The 25,109-nt window shown below is 45.7% G+C and overlaps 1 protein-coding gene across 2 annotated transcripts in view; it reads left to right on the top strand.

The window, feature by feature from the left end:
- The window catches only part of HTT (huntingtin), a 2,178,328-nt gene that overhangs the window by 234,174 nt on the left and 1,919,045 nt on the right, over positions 1–25,109 (top strand). Inside the window, exons 8-10 of one of the 2 annotated variants that reach the window (XM_086964157.1) lie at positions 9,857–10,035; positions 10,929–11,133; positions 13,493–13,540. In XM_086964157.1, the coding sequence (XP_086820283.1) occupies positions 9,857–10,035; positions 10,929–11,133; positions 13,493–13,540 (432 nt within the window). The remainder of the gene's footprint in view (positions 1–9,856; positions 10,036–10,928; positions 11,134–13,492; positions 13,541–25,109) is intronic. The other variant, XM_086964158.1, reaches the window with a different exon arrangement.

Raw genomic sequence — 25,109 nt, 5'->3', positions numbered from 1 at the left:
TGCGATTTCTTGCTACCCTACTCCAGTGTATGTTATTCTGCTGTACCCTACACTATTCAACTGTAATCTAGTCCACTCTGTGTCAGTCCACTTTCTCTTCCGGGGGAAATAATATAAAAAAATATATATAAATCAAATATAACTAGCTCCACATATATGTATGCACATATATCATTTTTTCTCACACCAATGCAGCTCCAAAACTGAGGCATACAGTGGAGAGGTGCAGTTTGGAGTGGTGTAAGGTGAAATAGTGTAGAATGGAAAGCATAGAATGGTGTGGTGTAGAATGGTGTGGTGTAGAATGAAGTGGCGTAGAATAGACTGGTGTAGAGAGGAGTAGCGTAGAGCAGAGCATAGCATAGAAGCGTAGAGCAGAGCAAAGCAGCATAGAGCAGGGCAGAGCAGCGTAGAGCAGAGCAGCGTAGAGCAGAGCAGCGTAGAGCAGCATAGAGCAGTGTAGAGCAGAGCAGCGTGGCATACAACTGAGTGCTATAGGGTGGAGTGGCGTAAGCAGAGTAGCGTGGAGTGGTGTACAGCGCAGTGGCGCAGAGTGTGAAAGAACGGAGCGGTGTACAGTGGAATAGCATAAGGATAAGTTACTTACCAGTAATCCTAGTACTCTTCCAGGGGTATCCTCATCAAAGTCATAAGCACTGAATATTCCCACCCACGTGCGGGGACCCCGGAAATAATATAAAAATATATATGTAAATCACATATAACTAGCTCCACATGTATGTATGCACATATATCATTTTTCTCACACCAATGCAGCCCCAAAACGGAGGCTAAACAATGTAATTACTCATACATGCACTGAATTAGCAAGGAAATAAAAAACACAGTAGGTCAACTAGCCCTTGAACTCTGTGTTTTAATGAGCAAAACACTCCAAAATCCTGAAAATTGCTAATAAATAGACATTGTTAGCCCATAGGCTGCATTGTAAAGCAATAGCACAGAAAATGAAACCATTTTCAACAAATAAAACTGGCACAGTGCCTTTAAGGCAGCCATGACCCCTGGCTTCCCATCATGCCTCAGGGGTGACAGTTAGGTCAGTTGTTCTTTCTGGCTCTTTCAGTTAGGACCCTGGTTTAACAGCTCCTACCTTTTTTGACTTTCTGTCAAAAATACTTTGTGATTTTTCACAATTTTCACTTTCACTCAACGTCTTTTAGGTTTAGAGTGTTAGTCCTGCCTTTTTTGATTTTCAAAAAAGGATTATTTTTGTCAAAATGCCTTCTCTTTTTGACACCTGCCCTTCCTGTGGGAAGAAGGAGGCCAGGACTGATACACATCCTGTGTGTATCCTCTGTCTCTCTGACACACACTCTGCAGACACTTGTGAACACTGCAAGACTTTATCTAGGAGAACCCTCAAGGACAGCTAGAGGATAAGGATTTATGGCCTCTCTGAAAGAGGTAGGTCTCCTAAGAGACAGAAAAAACAGAGGACGCGATCAACGTCAAGAGAAGTCCCGACTTGTTCTCCTTCGGTGTCTGGATCGGCGTCGAAGCTTCCAGCGACGACGAAGACGATGTCGAAGACGAGTCATCTTCCTTCAACGGCAAAGACTTCAGCGTCGAGATCTAAGTTACCCCCGCTGACGTCAACTGGGCGACATTCAGCGTCAAGAGAGAGGTCTCTATTGATAAACAGGAGCTCAATGTCGAGACAGCCGTCGTTGACGCAGCATCACCGGCTCTCGAGGTCGAAGCTTCTACCGTCGGTGCCTAGTCAACGGCGTTCGACGTCGAGGTACACTCCGTCGGCACCTAGTCAACGGCGTTCGACGTCGAGGCACACTCCGTCGTCACCTCATCACCGGAGCTCGACGTCGAGGCACACTTTGTCGACGCCTCATCACCGGCACTCGACATTGAGGCACACTCCGCCGACGCATCATCACCAGTGTTCGACGTCGAGGCACTCTGCGTCGACTCCGCTCCACCGGCGTTCGACATCAAAGCAACCTCCGTCGACCTCAAATCATCGACTCTCAACGTCGAGTCATCTTTTATCGACTTCTCAACACCGAAGTTCGACGTCAAGGCAAGTCTCTCAATCGGAATCACAGAGGCGTTTGACATCGAGCCACAGATCTCCGCATGGGGGAGTTCATCAATCCTCGGCGCAGCCCCCATCGTCTGCGTCGAGGCCTGTATTGCCCACGTCCACGTCGATCCAGAAAACCACAACGTCGAGTTTGCCAACTCCATCGCCAGGTCACAGGCCACTGTCGCAACAGAGATCTCCAAAGTCGGGGTCGGCTGCGGAAGGAGAATTGGCCTCGGGGAGACGGTCTAGGTCTATAGAACATTCTCCTGTGTGCATGAGCCCTCCTGCTAAAAGGAAGAGGGGTCCAGCGGATCAGGCATCACAGAGTCGCTCCAGATCCCGCTCTAGAGGCCCTTCAAGAGAGAACACGCCTCCAGTGAGTCTTTCCTCATCTTCTTCAGGCTCTCGCTCCTCTCACCGTAATAGGTCTCCAGATGTGGTTATCTATTCCTCCGACTGCGAAAGGTCAAGGCATTCCCCTGCACGTTCACTGCACGAGCAGAGGAAATCACCTCCTCCAACACGTTCACCTGCGAGGAGAGACACTCAGAAGTCGCCTTCCATCAGATTGTCAACAAGATGGTACAGGCCTCTTCATCACTGGGCTCCAGACAAAGAAGCAGCGGCCAGACTGGTAGCGGATCGAGACAGGCATGTGTCCAAGCCCAGAGAGGATTCTCAAGAAATATCGTTCGCCAGAGGAGGATCCTCTCTTCCTCAGGGCCGATCCTCCACCAGATTTGGTCATTATCGCAGCGGCGAGAAAATCCCATGTTGTGGCTTCCTCCTCCACGGTACCTCCTGACAAGGAGAGCAAGTCGCAGGATTCATGGGGAAGAAGAGTCTGTAACACCTCAGCCTCACTTCTGGAGGTATCCAATGCGGAAGCGCTTTTGGGCCGCTATGATGGGTCACTGTGGGATTCTCCGCAGCGGTTCATCGAAAAACTCCCGAAAGAGGATAGAAAGGAGATTCTCTTGGAGGGCAGCCAAGTCTCCAATCAGATCATCAGCGCTGCAGCGGACAGAGCTACCCTTTCGGCACATGGCTATGCTCAAGGGGTATGTGCTAGGAGATCTTCTTGGTTGCATCTCACTGCCCAAAAACCAGAGGCCCTGTCCCGGATCTTGAACTTGCCTTTTTCAGGAACATCGTTATTTGGGGCAAGTACCGATGAAGCGATGCAGCGAATGAAGGTGGAATTAGACACTCTTGAAGCTGTGGGGCTTGAAAAGAAAAAATTATTCCAGAAAAGGTTTCGCTCCTAAAATAAGGGTTCTTCCTAGAAGAGGGTTCAAACCCCTCAGTGGCAGAAGAGTCTAGACCAGCAGGGGCAGCAGAAGTCTCAATACAGAGGCAGACGTAACTTCAGAGGCGATGGAAATCCGCGCCAGGGCAACAGTTCCAACAAAGCCCAATCCAAGCTAGGACTTCTTCCTTTCCCCAGCGCCGTTGACCACTCCAGTGAGGGGAACCATCGAGCATCGTATGGAAGAGTGGCAAATCATCACAAAAGATAGCTGGGTGTTAGCTACCCTTCAGAATGGATACTGTGTTTGTTTCCAACATCTGCCTCCACCCGTTCCTCCAATGCCAACATCAAGTCATCAGCTGAACCTTCTGAAAAAAGAGGTAGCTATCCTCATCGAAAAGTCAGCCAACAAAGAGGGTGCCAATTTCTCAAAGGGGGAAAGGAGTGTATTCACGATATTTTCTAGTTCGAAAAAAGGACCAAAAAGCAGAATACAGACCCATTTTGGACTTGAGAACACTCAACCTGTATATCATGAAAGAAAGGTTTCGCATGTTGGCGCTTCATCAAATATATCCACATCTCAGGCAGGGAGATTCTATGTGTTCACAAGATGCATATTTTCATGTCCCGATACCTCACAGTCACAGAAGATTCCTCTGGTTCTGTGTGGGGACCTCCCACTACCAGTTCAAAGTCCTCCAGTTCGGGTTGAAGTCAGCTCCACGAGTGTTCACAAAATGTGTTGCAGTGGTAACGGCCGCTCTACGCCGCAGGGGTGTCTTCGTGTACCCATACCTGGACGACTGGCTGTTGAACGGTCCTTCCCCAGACAGTTTAAGAAATCAATTTATGAGCTGCATCGACCTCTGCCACCGGTTGGGCATGCATGTGAATTTCAACAAGTCAATCTCACAGCCTACGCAGAGGATACATTACTTGGGAGCGCTACTAGACTCCGAGGTAGGAAAAGTGTTTCCTTCGGAGGAGAGACAGTGTTCCATAGCTCAGAAGTGTCAACTGGTGCTAAGCAACAAAGACCTGAAGGTGCGAAAAATTTCCTCCCTGCTAGGGTCGGTGGCATCCTGCATTTTCCTGGTCCCGAATGCCAGGCTACGAATGCGTCCTCTTCAGCAGGATCTGGAAGACAAGTGAGACCAGCAGTCAGCTCGCTGGGACGACAAGATTGCACTGTCAGACGCGGCGCGAGCGTCCATTCCTTGGTGGACAAAAAAGCAAAATATGCAGGTCGGAATTCTGTTCCATCAACCTCCTCCTGCCCAGACGTTGATCACAGATGCCTCTCTACAAGGCTGGGGAGCACACATGGGTCATCTCTAGATGCAGGGTCTGTGGTCTTCCAAAGAGCGTACTTATCACATCAACATGTTGGAGTTGAGGGCAGTCCACCTAGCCCTCAAAGCGTTCCTTCCCTCGATTCAGGCATCATCAGTGTTAGTACAAACGGACAACACCACCACAATGTACTACTTGAACAAGCAGAGAGGAACACGCTCACGGACTCTTTTACTGGAGGCTCAACACATTTGGCATTGGCTCCTGGCTCGCAATTTGTCAATCACAGCAGTCCACCTCCCAGGAGAACAGAATGTGAGGGCGGACGAGCTAAGCCGGCATTTTGAAGACAGAGAGGACTGGGTTCTCAACGACGAGGTAGTCGAAGACATCTTCCAGTCTTGGTGTAGTCCCACCATAGATATCTTCGCGCACGACGAAAACACCAAATGCCGAGACTTCGCCTCAAGATTCTACTGACCACGATCGCAAGGGAATGCCCTTTTGATAGACTGGTCAGGGAAGTTTGTGTACGCCTTTCATCCCCTTCCGCTGATCCTGAAGGTGGTGAGCAAGCTGATGCATTCGTGCACAACGATGATCCTCATTGCCCCCGACTGGCCGAGGCAATGGTGGTACATGGACCTTCTTCATCTGTCAGTGAGTCCTCACAGGTAGCTGCCATGCAGGCTGGACCTGCTATCCAAGATGAACGGGAGGATTCATCATCCCAACCTCCCGTCACTGAACTTGGTAGCATGGCTCCTGAGGTCATACAATACGGCCACCTAGGACTGCCGCAAGACTGCATGTCCATCTTGAGAGAGGCAAGACGTCCTTCCATAAGACATTCTTATGCATGCAAGTGGAAGCGCTTCTATATGTGGTGTATGCAGAAAAATTGTCATATCCGGCTAAAGCAGGGTTGAAGTTTAATTCTATTAAGGTGCATTTGGCTGCTTTAACAGCTTATAGGAGATCACATTCCCAACCTTCTTTTTTCCAGTTGCAAGCTGTGAAGGATTTTCTGCAGGGGTTGAAAAAGGTTTATTCTCCGGTGCGACCTCCGTCACTCCCCTGGGAGTTGAACCTGGTGCTATAAAAATTGATGGGTCCACCTTTTGAACCAATTCATAAAGCAACTTTACAGCATATTTCGTGGAAGGCTGCTTTTTTGGTAGTAATCATGTCAGCTCGCAGGGTGAGCGAAATTCAAGCTCTCTGTTCCAAAGATCCTTAGACAGTGTTCCATCTGAACAGGGTAGTGTTGAGAACACATCCTTCTTTTCTACCTTAGGTGGTGTCAGATTTCTAGGTAAACCAGACCATCTCTCTACCCACCTTTTTCCCAATCCCTCCACACCAGCTGGGAGGGCATGCATTCTTTGGACCTGAAAAGAGTTCTGAAGTTTTATCTTCATAAGTCCAAAGCTATACGTAAGTCTGATCAGTTATTTGTCATCTATGGACCGATCAGACCAGGTTATGCAGCCTCGAAACGTTCTATCTCAAGGTGGATAGTTTCTTGTATTTAGCTGGCTTATCAGTTGGTGCAGAAGACCCTAGGGTTTTCTCCCAAGGTGCATTCCACCAGAGGGAGAGCGGCTACTACGGCTTTTCTTAATAATGTGCCTATGTCTGGGATTTGTAAGGCGGCGACCTGGAGGTCCGTCCATACATTTACCAGACATTACTGTCTAAATTCAGACACTAGATCAGATACCCAAGTAAGCCAGGCCTCTGTTTAACAGCTGAGTTCGGCTGTTACAATTGTTTTGGTTGGGTCATGTTTCTTCTCATTTGCCTGCAGGTGGTTGGTTGGGCTTGCTATTCTATTCAGTGCTTATGACTATTGATGAGGATCCCCTGGAAGAGAAGGATAAGTTACTTACCTGTAATCCTAGTTCTCTTCCAGGGGTATCCTCATCAAAGTCATAAGCAACCCACCCGCCTCTCCAGGCGAATGAGATGTGATCAATGTGTTTCTAGTTTATTGTTGAGCCCTGTCTTCAGGGTTATGCAAAAAACAACTGGCCTAACTGTCACCCCTGAGGCATGATGGGAAGCCAGGGGTCATGGCTGCCTTAAAGGCACAGTGCCAGTTTTATTTGTTGAAAATGGTTTCATTTTCTAGGCTATTGCTTTACAATGCAGCCTATGGGCGAACAATGTCTATTTATTAGCAATTTTCAGGATTTATGAGTGTTTTGCTCATTAAAACACAGAGTTCAAGGGCTTTTTGACCTAATGTGATTTTTATTTCCTTGCTAATTCAGTGCATGTATGAGTAATTACATTGTTTAGCCTCCGTTTTGGGGCTGCATTGGTGTGAGAAAAATGATATATGTGCATACATACATGTGGAGCTAGTTATATGTGATTTACATATATATTTTTATATTATTTCCGGGGTCCCCGCACGTGGGTGGGAATATTCAGTGCTTATGACTTTGATGAGGATACCCCTGGAAGAGTACTAGGATTACTGGTAAGTAACTTATCCTTATGCTATTCCACTGTACACCGCTCCGTTCTTTCACACTCTGCGCCACTGCGCTGTACACCACTCCACGCTACTCTGCTTACGCCACTCCACCCTATAGCACTCAGTTGTATGCCACGCTGCTCTGCTCTACACTGCTCTGCTCTATGCTGCTCTACGCTGCTCTGCTCTACGCTGCTCTGCTCTACGCTGCTCTGCCCTGCTCTATGCTGCTTTGCTCTGCTCTACGCTTCTATGCTATGCTCTGCTCTACGCTACTCCTCTCTACACCAGTCTATTCTACGCCACTTCATTCTACACCACACCATTCTACACCACACCATTCTATGCTTTCCATTCTACACTATTTCACCTTACACCACTCCAAACTGCACCTCTCCACTGTATGCCAGTGCACTATATGCTATTCAGCCTTACGCCACTCCATCCTACTGTATGCCACTATAATGTACTTCACTTCACTCTACACCACTGCACTCTACCCCACTGCACTCTACCCCACTGCACCCTACCCCACTGCACCCTACCCCACTGCACCCTACCCCACTGCACCCTACCCCATGGCACTCTACCCCACGGCACTTAACCCCATTGTACTCACTCACTGTACCACTCTGCTCTTTGCCACTCTACTCTTTGCCACTCTACTCTTTGCCACTCTACTCTGTATGCTATTTCACTTATACCACTTCACTGTAATTTCCGCCACTCCGGTGTACACTATTCCACTGTACCCAACTGCGCTTTCTGCCACTCAACTTTACGCTTTTTGACTCTTTGCCACTCAGTTCTGCCCCACTACACTGTATGCCACTACACTGTTTGCTATTCGACTGTGCGGTACTCCACTGTACCCCACTCCACGCCACTATACACTACCCCACCCCACGCCACTATACACTACCCCACCCCACTGCTCGCTATTCCAATTTATGCCACTCCAGTGTATGCTCCTCCACTGTATGCCACTCGACTCTACATTACTCTACTGTATGCTATTTTAGTGTATGCTGCTTTACGGTATTCCTCTGTATGCCACTCCTGTCTCCGCCACTCCACTCTATTCCACTCCACCATACGCTGTTCCACTCTACGACACCTCACTATATGCTACACTATTGTATGCCATTACACCCTGCGCCACTCCACTCTGCTACTCCACTGTATGCTATTTCATTCTACCACCCTCCATTCTACGCCATTCCACTCTTCACTGTACACTATTTTATTATATGACACTTCACTCTACACCACTCCACTGTACGCTATTGCACTATACACTAGTCCACTCCACGCTACTGCACTCTACGCTAATTCACTGTATGCTGGTCTGCTGTTCTGGTGTATGCCACTCCATGCAACTCCCCTGTACGCCACTCCAGTGTATGCTATTCCACCGTACTTCACTCCATGCTACTCCTGTGTTTGCCACCCCACTTTATGCTATTCCACTGTACGCCAATCCACTGTACGCCACTCCAGTCTACAACAATTCATTGCACACTACTCCACTCTGTTAATTTACTCTATACTATTCCACTGTATGCAACTCCACTCTACACTGCTCCATTCTGATATTTTACTCTTCTCTACCCTATCCTACTGTACTCCACTCCAGTGTATGAAACTGTAGTGTACGCATCTGGATTATACGCTATTCCACTCTACGGCTTTGCACTGTATGCCAATTCAATCTATGCTATTCACTGTATGCCACTACACTGCTCGCCAGTCCACCAGCCTCAGCCTGTGCTGGTAAGAGAGGTGGGGCCGGGTGAGGGGGGGGACAAGGGGGGAGGAGGAAGAGGGATTTCAACAGATATGGGAAAATGAATTATTTATTTATTTTCCCTCGTGATCGTCTGTCGAATCCCTTGACACCCCACCCCCACAACCCTTCCCCACTTCTTACCTGCCGGGCTGTGGCTGCACTCCACTATGCACTATTCTACTTTATGGCAGTACACTGTAGGCCAGTCCGCAATACCCCACTCCAGTGTATACTATTCCACTCTACTAAAGGCCAATCCAGTTATTGACCCTCGACTGTACGCCACTCCAGTCTGTGCTATATCATTGGACACCACTCCATTCTAAGACACTCCACTCAACACTATTCCACTGTATGCCACTCCACTGTAGCAGCTCCACTCAGCTACATGCTACTACACTCTACGGCACTATATGCCACTCTACTGTTGCACAATGTACCACACTTGAGTCTACTCTACCTCACTTTATTGTACAACACTGTGCTCCACTCTATGCCACTACGCGGTACTCCACTCTACAACAGTTTCACACACACTGTACAACAGGAATACAAATACACTGTACAACACGCCTCTATAACAATTTACTTCACTGTAGGCTTTGCCATTGCAGTGTTCTATACTCCGTGGCACTGTAGAATACGAGACACCACTCCACTGTATGACACTTTAGCCCACTCTACGCTACGCCACTTTCTCAAACATAGCAACACATTTGTGTCTGATTATACAGCGAAATACTCTGACGGAACTGGTAAGATGTGCCACTTATGTGATACCTTAACTAAATAAGCTATAGGCGCACATTCTGTTGTATAATTGTCATGGCTTTGAAGTATTTATTAGATGTATGCTTAATGTTCATTTGGGGAATTGGTATCTTTATTTCTGATACCCACTTGGGGTATTGGTATCTTTATTTCTGATACCCACCTGCTTGCATAATCTTTTGGGTGATTTTCTGGTAGGTCTGCAAGTTCCTGTGGAAGATGACCACCCTACTCTTCTTACTTTGGGAGTACTTTTAACACTAAGATACTTACTGCCATTGATGCAGCAACAGGTGAAGGACACTAGTCTAAAAGGCAGCTTTGGTGTTACACGAAAAGAAACTGAAATTTCACCTTCTGCAGAGCAGCTCATACAGGTACGAACCCAAAGAAAACGAACATCTTGAATTTTCATTTTTCAAGTGGTTAACATATTCAGTGTTCTTAAATTAAGCAACTGTATAATGAATTTGGTAATGTGAATGCAAAACGTGGAGCTCGATCTCTAGCTCAGAGTGAATTAGTCTTCTATTAGTGATGCTTCAAAGTGAGAATTTTCACAAGTTTACGACTTCTATATATTATATTCCCTTATTTATCTGCCTCTTTTGCTGGAATGTGCTTTAATTCAAGTGCGAGTCACTACATAATGAGAGTTCAACTGAATTTGAAATATATTTTTCATTTATTTATAGAAAATCTTCAGTAAAACTTAGACAGATTTCTAAAACAATAAAATGCAAAACTTTAAATTATTATAAATCTATGCACGTCATTAATGGAAAAAAATAGCAAATCCGTCATTAATGGAAAAAAATAGCAAATCCTCTGCTAAGGCAATGTAATAAAGGGAAGTATAGATATTATTACATTACAGTTATCTTCTAGTATTACACTCTAAATGTATTGCTTTCTTTCTGGAATGAAATTGTTAAAAATTCACACATACATTAAAGTATAAATTTAATCGTACTCTACAGAAAGAAAATGAGTAATCATTTTATTCAGATGAGATTATTATACTGACAATGGTTGTTTAGCCATGGCACATAATATTGTTAACGGATATGCCTGTAGCCATATTGTTAAATGTTTCGGGCCATAGTGTGAAATACCCTAACATTAAAAAATGATGCCATAATAACCAATTTGGACAAATTGCCATGGAAATGTAAAACAAGATGTTTACTATAATGAGTCATGGAAATTAAATTCTAATAGTTTAGTGGTCAGCGCTGGTATTAAAAAAATACTTATTTGCCTTCTCCAGGTATATGAAATCACCTTGCACTACACCCAGCACAGGGATCACAATGTAGTGACTGGTGCTTTAGAATTACTTCAGCAGCTGCTTAGGACTACACCCCCTGATCTCCTTTATGCTTTGACAACTGACGGTGGCATTCCAAGGGTGAGTGTGTCCCGAGATGAGTCGACCATCAGAAGTCGCAGCGGGAGTATAGTTGAACTCATAGGTAAGTCTGTATTTGATTCCAATAAGGTATTCCTAGATCAGTGGCTCCCAAGCTTTTTAAAAACATGACTCACTTTTTAGAAAGACAAACATTTTCGACCCACTATCTATAATGAGGAGACGCACACTTCAGAATTACAAACAAATGTGCTTGATTTTTGCTTTTATCTGCTGAATACATGCAATTCATTTACAGGTATTTACGTTTTGTTGTGGGTTACAGGAAACATCCTACAGCCTTTCCTTTCACATCCCTGTACAGCAGCAAGATTGTCACATAATTCACTTTAAAAAGTCTTCTGGTTTTGCAGTCGGAGAAAGGAAAGTAAACGGCAATCCCACAGCAATTTATCAGAAGACTTAGTCTGACAATTGACCTCTGTCTTAAAAGCTCTGTCAAATGTGAACAGTTAAACATAGAATTTAAAGTCAGCTTTAATGATTGCTCGTACTTTCCCAACCCACCAAAAATCTGCTTATGACCTATAGTTTATGTAAACACAGTCCTAGGTTATAAATAGTAATTTAACCATGTAAACTATGAATGACAGATCTTGCTTATGACACGTTTCACTGGGTTACATAATTGTTTTTGTGTTTGTACTTTGTTTTTCGTCAACTACATCAGACTATTTTGTTGCACTAAAATAATGGTGGACTTCACTCTTCACATGTTTGTGATTCGAAGAAAGCTAATATTACTGAATACTTTTTAAGTCAACTAAATTATTTAATTTGTTATTGTTAAATGATGCATTTCTGAGAAATGTTCCTCTTTATCTTACTGTAATGTATGTCCTCTGGAGAGAGCATCATAGTAAAACATAAAGTACATTGGTGTAGTATGTAGGGCATTAGAAGGGTTCGAACTGATTGTAGCAGTTTTCCATTTGCTATTGAAGTCTTGGAACTGTGCATGTAGGGCATATTAACATGTCCTATGTGCATATTAACAAAAGTGGTCCTCCTGAAGGTTGGATGGAACGTCTATGATTGAAAGGGTTTATCTGATACCAAGAACTGCAAATTTTAACTGGCTGACTAAATGGGTAGCGGTATCCTTTAGATGTTAAGAATTGCATTATGTTCCGAGACTTACTGGACAGTACCACCAATATTTGACTCTAGAAACAACTAGTAAACATTGGTTCGATCCTTTGATCTGTTCAAAGGGTGAGAATTCTGAGATGGGGGACTAATTATCAGTGAATTGTCAGTATTCAGATTTAACTAGTTATATAGGAAGCAAAGAACCACATGAATTAAATACTCAGGCATGACAGAGTTCTCATCTCTGATGTAAATGATATTTTTGATATTACCGTTCTGGTTGCATTGCTCTCAGATCATCAGAATGATATTTTCAATAAGCCTTGCACATACGTCGAATACCGTAGACCTGTCCAGGTCCTGAGACACAGTCCAGTAATCTGGTCATGTTTATTAATGACATTAGGTCTTGTTTACGTGAATATAAGTATTTAAGCCCTGCATGTTTAAAAAGATTGCAGAATAAAGTGTGTATTATGATATAGCAGACACCTACTCAGAACTCTTTCATTGTTGGTGGCTGTTGTCAACATTATAATGCATCTTTTAAGAAGTTGTTATTGTAGACAAATGTGCTTTTCATATTTGGGCAAGTCAATTTTGCTTGTCCCTTTTTTTAAAATAACTTGCACTGCATTTGCAAGAAATACGGTCAATCTAAGTCCTCTGGCCCGTGACTAATTCAGGACTACCTTTTGAGTCCGTCTGATCGCAGGTGTACTTATTGGAACATGGATGTTCGGTCCATAATCCTGAAGTAACAATCATTCTATATTTATTTCCAAGTAAATAGAAAAGAGATATACTATTTGTTTTATTAGCCAGAAGGACTATTAAACGATTCATGCAAATGCCTACTCTAGTATTTCACAGAATTGTAATATTTGGTACTTGACCATCTGTTATGTCCCTCTAGTTGGTTGTTAAAAATATGCATTTATATTAAAATATGTGATAAATGTTTTTGCAGAGTGCACATAATACCCACAGGATCGTTTTTCTTTCTGAAATCACAAGAGGCATATTTGGGAAGTGGCTTTACTGTTTATAGTAACCTCTGTGTACTGGATCGTTTTGTGTCGACGCTTCACTAAGATGCAAATAACTAGCGACGTAAAAGAGATAATTGGTGCATGCCGTGCTTAATGTTTGATTTTTATGCTAATTAACCGCATGTAAAAATGATCCTTCCTAAACAATCAGGACTTCTCTCTTACACTTTATACTGTTCTGTCAATTTCTAACTTGCTTTGATCCTGGGAGATTGTCCTTACTATGACTTTCACCTCTTTTCTTATGTGATTTTTCAGCTGGAGGGGGTTCTTCCTGCAGCCCTATTATTACAAGAAAGCAAAAAGGTGATTATCTTACAAATATATTGCTAATCACATTTAATTTCTTTTCACTTTTCTTTGCTACAGCTGACCATAAAGAGTTGCCCAGGGGAGTAGTACATTTTGGACGGTTTATCCATATATGGACCTTTTACAAATATGTAGACATTTCTCGGTATTTAAGACGTAACAAAGCTCGTAGTTAGAATTTCATTCCGGATTGTGGCTACTACTTAACCTTAAATGTTGTGTAGTTTCACCTTTTGTTATGCTAACAGCTTTTATCATACTTAGTTAATTTTTTTATAGTTGTATGAGGTTTACACATATTTATATGTAATTTAGGAAGAATATAGCCTTATAGCCCGCTGTAGAGGGCTATACCGGCTATTAAAGGCCCTCTCCAGCGTTATAGCCCGAGCCGAAGGCGAGGGCCTTTAACAAGGGAGAAGGACTTTAATAGCGGTATAGCCCATCTACGAAGGGCTATAAGGCTTTTAGAACTTTCTGTCACTAGAGGACAGAATGTTTTAACAAAAAAAACAAATCCTTTCGGGAGCGTGAGGGGATTGGAATCCCCTCAGGTTCCCTGAAGCCTTTGTTCACAGCCTGAGCAGTGAACAAAGAAACATTACAATGTTGGAGCTCCAGGCTTATACCAGCCATTATAAGCCCAGAGCACTCCATTGTTTTCAATGGAGCTCCCAACATTCCAATGTTCCAATAATCAATAACTTTGACGTAACAGGAGGCTCATCTATAATTCCCTTCTACTTGTTTGAAGGAGACATATCTCCATCTTTCAATACTAATTATGTATTCTGCATGAGTTGCATGATCTGCGGTGCTGGGCAAGGTTGAGTCCTTTGACTCTCTTTAGGTCTCTTCTCAAGTATGTTGTTGACTGCTGTGGTTCTGAGATCCTGAGTATATTATGTGCACAGTGACCTTTTTTATTACGGGATTAAGACATAGTGAAAATAACAGTGGGAAAACTTGGCATTCTCATCCCTCTCTGGTACATTTCTTGAGCCAATAAGTTGCCTATTGGTTTAAATATCACAGTTAAAAGGTGTGGTGACAGAGCAAATATGCAAATTGTGGAGGGCACACAGAAGCACAATTTACAGACGCATATGCATTCACACAACAGATTTAAATGCATTCAGATGCAAAGAGACTTGCTTAGAGTCACTAACCATTCATTCGTACGCATAGACCAACAGAGTGAAAGGCTAATTTTCTCAGGCATTGCATCCATGTGGATAGACAGCTCCAGCAGCCTCTTTGGGCCGAATACAGAGCCTCTATCCTGAACAGCTCTGTTTTAAGGTGACTTTGTGTTTTCAGCATGCTACTAAATACCATTAGGAAGGGAGCTAAGAAAAATGCATCTTTCAAAAAAAGCGGATGATAATTAGTTGTTTCTTGAACAAAAAATGATGCCATAATAACCAATTTGGACAAATTGCCATGGAAATGTAAAACAAGATGTTTACTATAATGAGTCATGGAAATTAAATTCTAATAGTTTAGTGGTCAGCGCTGGTATTAAAAAAATACTTATTTGCCTTCTCCAGGTATATGAAATCACCTTGCACTACACCCAGCACAGGGATCACAATTACTTACTTAGTTACTCCTTGCTAGGGTTGGCTTGATAGCGCAGCTGTCTACAAGATCTATTAGTCCCAATATACTGAGAGTGGGTTTTGGGCTGGGCATATTCGGGCTTTGTTTTGAGACTTTATTAAATGCATTTTGGCTCAGCCCAGAGGAGTAGTTGTCTTTTGCCTCATGCAATTTGCTGTTTGGTTTATCAATCTGTCTGCTAGGGATTCTGCAGTTTGTGCTATTTTACACATTTGCAGTATCATACATTCAGTTCTTGAACTCAAACTTGCATTGTATGCAGAAAGCATTTTGTTTTTGTTAAATTTTTATAAATCAATAGGTGTATTAATTTTTTTTGTTTGGACCCCAATGCAATCCTCCATAAGATGGCCACATAGTTGGGATTGTCCCTTCACAGATAAAGACAGCTTGACTCCAGTTTGCTGCCCAAAGCCTTGCAAGACTTTGAGACAACATCTTTGCATCAGGCTGTTTCAGTGCGAATCGGAACATTCCACCTCATCCCATCACCTTTGCACTTCCTTTTGTATCAGCTTCGAGGCCTCTTACCTTACATTTTCAGCACCCAATGGTAACTCCTCCACAGTTCCTCTAACTACTACTATTACTGCTGTCAGCAACAAAGAAGGGCTTCACTTACGACACTGGCCAAGAGGCCCTTATCAAAATGCTATTTCTTGATTCTCCTTTGCAAAAAAAAAACCCATTACATATGCATATATGATTTGTGTAATCTGTTACCCTTTATCAGTCGATGCAAACCAGAATACACCTTTTGAATGGCTTACAGTTGTCCACCTCGTTTTGTTCTGTCTTGTTGCCCAATTGATGTTCATTCTTCTTTTTTTTCGTCAGCATGAGCATCCACAACCACAGGGGTCGTGCATGAAAAGCACCGTGTGTACTCTTTCTCTCGGTCATCGAGATTCTCTGTTGTCTGATTCTCCACTATCTATTAGTAATTAGGGGACCCCCTCTAACAGAATTGCTTTCAGGTCAGGGAGAAGAGGGGAACAAAGCAACCAACACAATGAAAAAAGCTCCCTCGTGACCTCTCTATTTTGTCAAACGATTCAAATATTGAATTCCAACATGGGCAACACCAAATGACAAAGAAATTGTTTGCTTTCTCATTTTCTTTTTTATTTCATTTCATGTTTTCCTTATTAATACTTTTTTCATATTATTAATCTCTCCATAAAACTTTATCAAGATGTTTATCAACATTTTTTTTTTACAAACTTTTCATCAGAGATCTATAATGCATAACTTATTATCTACACTACAACCCATTCATTCCTGGGTAGAGAACCGACACAACCATACCACTCACTCACACCTCATACACATTCAAATCACAGAACAATCTATCTGAACAAATTTACACGTTTGGTTGATTTTCATCTATTGCCCGATACAGGGTTACTACATTCAGTAGGATTTTACAAAAGACTTGGTCAACGTGCTTCGGTGGCATACAATGAAAATCGGTGCCACCTTCTTCAGGACCCGTCCGATATATTGCTCCTTGTTCTCTACACCCAGGAAACTCTATTTTCTATTCTTCAGCAAAAAATCTACGGCATCCAGGATCTATGACGGTATTTCAAATCTCTATTTGTTGGTCCAGGAAAGCCTAATTCTGTTATTTAATCTTCAATCGAGAATCTAAGGTATCAAAGACCTAGAACGGTGTTCCAGATATGTGCTTATTTATCCTGGGCTGCCTACTTCCTAAGGACAGCCACTATTGATCCTGCCAACCGTGGACACAGGTTACTACCAGATTTGATTCAAGCGTTTTTTTAAAAACCTTAAATGTGTTCGTTTCCAATCTATAAGTACCAATGTTTTCAGTTCTGTGGTATTCTGCCTAGTGACATAACCTCAGAAAATCACTACATCTTTCACAAAGTCATTGTTAGGTTCAAAGTCTATGTCGCACTTGTCAAGGATCCTCCTCGGTAGAGGAGGCTGTTCATCCACAGGAGCAAAGATGAATGTCCCACACACTTCCAGACAACAACTACCCAAGCGAGAAGATATAACTTCGCTCCAAGTCAGCTGCTACCAGAAAGTGTGGGGGGAATTTTCCCAGGGAGTATACCACTCTCCCCCAGCAAGGTGACGTAGCTGCAGTCTTGATGGCAGGAGAAGACTGAAAAATAAATGTACAACAATACTAACCTCACCAGTACTTTACAGGGCGGATACACAAGTGTTCAACATAACATTCCACTTACCTCACCAGGTGAGTGTCAGGGCTTTAAGCTAGGAGTCGAGGCGAGAACCAGGAGGTACAGAAGAAAACCTGGGTGACAACTAGCAATGATATCTCCAAGGCAGAATGCACCCAATTCCAGTCCTGCTCATAAACTGAAGACAGAGCAGGACTGGGGCCACCAACGCAGCTGATAACAATGGTATCACTTATAAAGCTAAAGACAAAGTGATACAGAAATTCTCACTTCCAGCGCATAAACTTAAGACAGCCTGGCGTGAGAAACAAACATATAACACAGACAATCCCCACTTCCGGCTCATAAGCTTAAGACAGAGCGGAGGGAGGAAACAAACAACATAGAACACGGACAATAAACAAGCCCCGTCCGACTAGAGCAGAGCGGAGTGGGCGTACATGTAACAAGTCGCGATAGACCAGCCGCGCTCCACTCGTAAACTCAAGACGGAGTGGAGCGCAAAAAACACACATACACAGAACCCCTACGATCACAACAGTGACCGCGGAGAAATACACCAGAGCTGAATCGTCAGCAAGGAACTGACAACAGAGAGGAGGGCAGACGGGGAATCAAGGCGGAAGGGGGATCTAGGCACAGGGGAAGGGCGTGCCGAGAATGAAGGTAGCGGAGCAGGGCGGGAGGTACAAACAACAAGTAGAACCCAGAACAGGAACAGAAATACCGTGACACAAGGGCAAAAACCTCAGGAGCCGGAAAAGAGCACAAACGGGATCGATAGGACAAAGCAGGATCTCGGGACGATACGGGAACCTCACGGAGCAGGACGCTGAGTAGAGGGGGCGTGGTCACTATCCAAACAGTAAGCCAAGCAATGATTCGCGGGTGAGCTTCCCTTTTCAGCTACCTAGGGAGCGTCTCAAAATACCATGGCATTACCCTGTAAGAGGTTTAGGGAAAGTCACAAAAGGCTCACAGGGGCAAAAGAAGGTTTGCAGAAATGAGCATTCTACGCAGCCCTGAGGAATCTATATTGAACACTTATGAATGGGGTCAAATCCGACCACCCCTAACAGCACTGGTCTCTGCAACACCGCTCGCGTCCACACGTGTTGCACAGACTTGTGCGACATAGACGTAGACAAAGTGATGGATAGAATGGTTGAATTAATCTCATTCACTGGCAATCGCTGGGGCCACATCCCAATCCATCATTTTTCGCCCACCATGCCACCTCAGTTTGGACCCTGCCATATGCAAATCGACCTTGACCCTGCTCCTCATGGGAACAGTCAAGCCTGAACTGCCAGGCCAGGTCCTACCTCAACCTCCACCATATCCGACATTCTTGATGACCTGGCACCGCTAAAACTGAAAAGAACCCAGATCAAAGACAAAAATCCCTGGTTCAGCGTAGCACTCAACAAGGAGAGGAGCTCCCTGCGACAGTCTGAATGAATCTGGAAACAACACCCATCTGCAGCACATCTAAAACTCCTTCGACAGGCCAGAAATGCCTACAATAAGAAAATCCTCAACACTAAAAAAATATTCTTCGGAACTGAACTGGAGAACGCCAAAAATCGACCTCGCAAGCTGTTCGACTTGGTCAAACACCAATCCAACAAACTAGTGAAAACTGCCAAAGAAACAACTAAACCCTTAATTTCAACCAAGGAATTCTCTTCCTTCATCTGTGACAAAATCTCTGCCCTAGGAAAGGAACTTAAATCCGCAACGACCACCAAAATCAAAATCAGCCAGCTCCACCTCTTCTCTCCGCGTTGTCCTCCTAAACCTCACCCAAAAACCTAGCGCACTGGTCCAAATATAAAATCTATGACGATCACTTTATCTCGAGAATTCTGGCCTCCTTAAAACCAAACAATCACTTTAATGATCCTCTCACCTCGAACTGCCTAGTTGCTGCCTCCAAGGCTATTCTGTTTATGCCAATAATGCTCATAATTGTACATGCTGTGAAGCGCTCTGATACCCTCGGGTCCAGAAAGCGCTATACAAAACTTCTAAATTAATAAATAAATATCATCCCTTCCTGGACCTCAATAATCAACGCCTCCCTCCTACAGGGCTCAATTCCTGATTCGCTAAAGGCTGGCAAAGTTGTTCCCATCGTAAAAGAACCCACTCTGGACCCTGCCTCCGCTGAGAACTATAGACCCATATCCAACATCCTACTCCTTGCCAGTGTTCTTGAAAAATGTGTGCAACAGCAGCTAAACCTACACATAAACAACTTTCACCTACTAGATGACTTCCAATCAGGTTTCAGACCTGTACATAGCACGGAAACCACCCTCCTCCACATTGTGGATGATGCCCTCCAAGCCCTAGACCTTGGCAAAACCTGTCTCCTAATCCTTCTCGACCTTTCCTCCGCCTTTGATACGGTTGACCACAAAATTCTTTTAGAACTCCTCAAACTCAGGATGGGGTTGGATGGCACTGTCCTTGAATGGTTTAGATCCTTCCTCCAAAACCGTTCACAGAGAGTCCTCCTCAACGGTGATCTATCCGCCCCCTCTCCGGTTTCTGTTGGAGTCCCCCAAGGATCAACCCTCTCCCCTACCCTCTTCAACCTTTACCATGAACCTCTTACCAAGATGCTTCGTGCCGCCAACATCTCCTACCTTATGTACGCCGATGATACACAGGTCTACATAAAAATCTCCTCCCCTGAGGACATTTTCTCTCTAAACGAGGCCCTTAAACTGACAGTCCATTGGCTCACCGCCAACCAGCTTAAAGTCAACGCAAACAAAACCGAATTCCTTCTTATCTCCCCTCCCAAACCCAATCCAGACATCCAGGAATGGAACACGACCATCACTGCACTAAACTGTCCTCCTACCATTTGAAATCAGCGAAATCCCTGGGAATAACCCTTGACGGCAGCCTGAATATGCATGGCCATATAAACTCGATGGCCAAAACTGCTAAATTCCACCTGCGCTACCTCAGAAATCTAAAAACCTTCCTCGATGTGTCCGACCTTAAAACGTCAAACCAATCCCTAGTCATTTCCAGACTTGAATATGGATGCTCTACTCTTGCAGGGCTACCCAAGAACTCTCTGGCCCCATTGAAAACCTGCCTCAACACCGCCGCCAGACTCATAATGGGTCCCAAAAAATGTGACCACATCCCTCCCCACCTCATAGCTCTGAACTGGCTTCCCCTGGAGGCCAGAATATAATTTAAACTGGCCTGCATTACTCCCAAAGCTCTTTACTCTAATTCACCTACATTTCTCGCACAAACACTTGTGATACCTGGACGTGCCAGAAACTCCCGATCTGCCAAAAACCTGCTGCTGCAGCTAGCACGCTTCCCAAAGAAAAAACCTACAATTGAGCCTTCTCTGGGGCCGCTCCAAGAATTTGGAACTCTCTCCCTCCATTAGAAGACTTCCGTCCTTCGCACACTTTAAGAAGGAGACCAAAACTTTCTAAAAGGGAAAATACCTAATCTAATGATTACTTTACAATCACATCATAGACTTGTTCCACCCTCCACCTCAGCATTATCCACGGCCTCCACGGATGATACTATTTTCTGCACTCCTGGGCATCCCACCCAAGAGCTGAGACTGCGTGCCTTCTTCTATATTATAACTACCTGTTTTATTTTTTATTCCACATGCAGCTTTGACCTTAGACGGCATGTACCTCCTGTATAAGGTAGCCTTCTTGTATTTTTTATCTACCTGCTTTAATTTTCTCACACATGTAGCTTGGACTTTAGACTGCGTGCTCCTCCCATATAATGTATCCCTATCTCCCCCAATCTGATCCCTCCCATCCTTATGTTTTGTATTCCTTCCCCAAAAATCCTGTAAAGCGCTCTGATACCCTCATGGGTCTGGTTCGTGCTCTATAAAACTATAAAATAAATAAATAAATAATTGGCGGTGGTGGAAAGATCTAGCCGGGACTTTCCCCACTTTTGGAAGACATCCTGCGTCACATGGAGATGCAACTGTCTTTCATAATCCTTCAGTTGTCGCCATCTGTGCTGTTTGCCCTGATGCTTAAAGATCCCACCAGGTGGTTCACAGGCTGGGAGATCCCCCGACGCTCCAGCCACTCCAGAGGGCTAGTACCTCTTGGCACAGGACCTCAATCCACCCTGCCTGTTGCAGCACTACATGGCAATGCTGTCTATAAGAACCTGCACCTGCCTTCCCTTGATGGCCTTCAACGCCAGTCAGATGGGTGGAACTCCAACAGATTTATGTGAAGTCAGGTTTCTGGCGGGGGCCAGAGTTCTTTGATCCTCACCTTCTCAAATGACCTCCCCAGCCCAGCAGAGACGATTCAGTCACCACAGTCAGCTCTGAATGAGGAAGGGAGAGAGGTCTGCTGCTGGTCAGGTTACAGTCAAGTAGTCACCACTGCATATCTTGTGCATTCTCCTTGGAAACCTGGAAGACATCTGACAGTTGTCCTTGGTACTTGGCCCACAAAGACTTCAGATCCCACTGCAGAGTTTGCATACACCACCTGACAAACTGGACGAGCAGAAGGCTTGAGACCAGTAAGTCAAGAAGTCTTAAAGTTGCTCACACCAAGATCCAGGTGTGAGGCTGGAGCACCAGCATCATAGGTCAAATGTCCTGGATTTCTTGTGACGCAGGAATGGCTCTGAACTGCACCATATCCAGAACAGCTCATATGAAGGACAGCGTCTACCAAGGAGTCAGACAGGACTTTGACACAGTGATGGAGCACCCCAGTGTTGTCAGGAGTTTCATTGTTGTCTGGAGGTGGTCTAAGACTCACAGTGGAAGCCAGCCTTAAACAGCCAGAGGTCGAGGTAGGGGGCAGATGCTATTTCCAACTATTAAAGATTCATAGATGGTTGATGACCACCCCCATCACTTTAATGAACATGCAAAGGACATTGGTAAGGCTGAGGGGGAGTATAGGAAACTGAAAATGCTCCTGCCTGACCTTGAACTGCAGGTAACATCTGTGGGACTGAGTAACGACTACATTAAAGTATGCATCCTGCAGGCCCAAGGCAAATAGCCAGTCACCAGAAATGAGGGCAAACAGAAGTTGGGCCACTATGAACATTTTGAATTTGATGTTCCGTAGGAAGGCATTCAGAAGGTGAAGATCCGAAATAGAACGAACACCTCTATCCTTCTGCAGCCCGAGGAAATGGCAGGAGTAGCAACCTGTCCCTGCTTCTGAGGCATTACCACTCAATGCCCCCTCTGTCTAGTACAGCTTGCATCTTTTTTAGCCAGATGGTTAGGTGCTCCTCTAAAAGCTGCTTGGGGGCGTGGCCAAGATGGCGGCGAGGTAAGACGCACTGAACTGAGCTCCTGGCCGCCGTCCGCCATTTCGCTGATTTCCCTGGCTTTTAGCGATCCTGTGGGGCCTGGAACGACTTCAGCGCGTGGCGCTAACAGTGGAGCACCGGCTGCATTGCTTTTGAGTCCCCGGGCTGTATCATCAAAGAACGAGGGTTCTAGCCTCGGCGACGCCGCTACTGCCTTTAGGCGTGCGCTGTGGTCGGGCTGCGACGGTTGGTGTGGGCCTGCTGCGGTTGGTGTGGGCCTGCTGCGGGGCTCTTCGCCTTTAGCCACGGTGCTAGGGCCTGGCGTGCAGACGAGGGAGCGCCCATCAAGAGGGAGCCGAAGTCCCAGCCCCCGAGGTCCTGTGCCGTCGTTCTTGAGGTCTGGCTGATTGGGAGAGTCCCGGACTTCACGAGGTGGGTCGGCTAGCATCGATACGCGAAGGCTCGAATTCCGGCGGCACCACCACTGTTCCGCGGGCGTTGTGACTCAGCTGCAGCTGTTGCCGTGGGCCTGGTGTGCCGCGGCCTGGATCCCCCGCCATTACTTCACAACACGAGTGCCCCAGTGTGCAGCTTGGAGAGGGACCATCGGGAGAGGCCTGACTGCCGAGCCACGAGGTTCGGGCCGTGGTGACCAGGGTTTGGCAGACGGTGAACATTCCGGGTCTTGTGTGGTGGACTGGCTGAGCTCTGGGCTACAAGGATTTGTGCCCTAGCGACGTTGCTACTATCTTTTGGCATACGCTGAAGTCTGGCTGCGTCTGTTGATGTAGGATTGGTGCCTTGCCTCCATTTTTTTTTTTGGCAGACTTTGTGGGTTACCCGTGTACGGCTGAGAGGGTGACCACCAGGAGCGACCAGACGCCCCAGCCTAGAGGTATAGAGCGGTGGCTGGGGCTTGGAGGACTGGGAGAATACCCGGCCTTGAGTGGTGATTCGGCCGACAGACCCAGGGGGTGTCACCTGGGTCCTGTGTGGTTCGGGTCGGGGCTCTTGGTCTGTGCGGGTTTGCCCAAAGAGACAGTGCTGGAGGGGTGGCTCGGTGAGTGGCCAGCGAGTGCGCACAGCTTAGCGATTTACCCCGGGACACGCATTGCCCTGGGCTTCAATGTTTAACGGCCGTTCCCGCCATCAGTGTTGCTGACATCGGCATTGGCGGCTCTGTGGGGCCTGCTCAGCGATTGTCCCCCCCCCCCCTACAGTGAGGTGCTGCTCTGCTGTCTGGATATCCGAGGGACCCGCTGTCAGCTTGTTTTCTTGAGGGACCAACACAGGCCTTGCCAGTCAGGTGGGGTCTTCAGCAACGGGGCCTTGCGGCGCTACTGCTATTGGAGGTCAGCTTTTTACTGTATGCCACATCACCTCTGGATGCCATTACGGGGAAGTGTGGAGTGCTTTTTTGGATTTCCCGATTGAAAGGGCCTGAGTGTGAGCTGAGATTCTGGAGGGCCGGCTTTGTTCCCCAAACATCTCCCTTTGATCTGGTAGTCTCTGGAACCTCTGGCTCCCCCTCTCTTTTTGCTCCCGCAGTCGTCCAGTGTGGTTGAGACACCGCTCTTCTAGGCAGAGATAAATCGTCGACTCCTTGGCCTCCCGAACACCCCTGAGACCTCGTGTGCCCGTTTGCTCTCGGTTGCTCATCGACGGCTGATGGCCTCTCCTAAGACACTTAGAAGAAACCCCTGACAGACATTTTTGGCCTCTTCCACTCTGTCTCTAATATGGTAAGTGGTGAGTTGGGCGCATCCAGTGGTGCCACCGGGCGGGGGACCGATCACCAAGAACTTCCTGGAGTCCCTGTTTTCTGCCCTCCGGGACGATCTTCAGGCGGTGAAGAGGGATCTCACTGCCGAGATCAAGGATATTCGTCGGGATGTGGACAGTGTCGGGGAACGGGTGGCGTCCTTGGAGGATCGGAGCGACACTACTGTGACTGAACTTTCTGCTTTACAACAGGAGGTCGTACGGCTACACGACCAGCACCTAGATATGCAGCTCCTCCTGGAGGATTTAGAAAATCGTTCTTGTCAGCACAAAATTTGTATCAGGGACGTTGGGTCTACGACAGCTACTAATGACCTCTTTGCGTTCACTGCGGAGCTGTTCAATTTAATTCTGAACAACCCAGCGGACACAGAGATTAAGCTAGGTGGGGCGCACAGGGTGGGTCCCCCTCGGGCGAACAATGCGCCCCCAGCGGACATTCTTGTTTGTGTCCATGACTTTAAAACGAAGGAAGCCATCCTCACAAAGGCAAGATCAATGCACCCCATCCAATTTCGAGGCCAATCGCCCGTGCTTTTCCAAGATTTATCAACAGTCACATTGCAACGGCGCAGGCAGTTCCGTCCGGTCACAGATCATCTCAGACAGGCCGGGATATCCTACTCTTGGGGCCATCCCTTTAGAATCATTTTTCGACACGATGG

The sequence above is a fragment of the Lissotriton vulgaris genome, chromosome 3_2, assembly GCF_964263255.1.
Source record: "Lissotriton vulgaris chromosome 3_2, aLisVul1.2, whole genome shotgun sequence".
Taxonomy (NCBI): domain Eukaryota; kingdom Metazoa; phylum Chordata; class Amphibia; order Caudata; family Salamandridae; genus Lissotriton; species Lissotriton vulgaris.
This window is presented reverse-complemented; position numbering and strand designations above follow the sequence as displayed.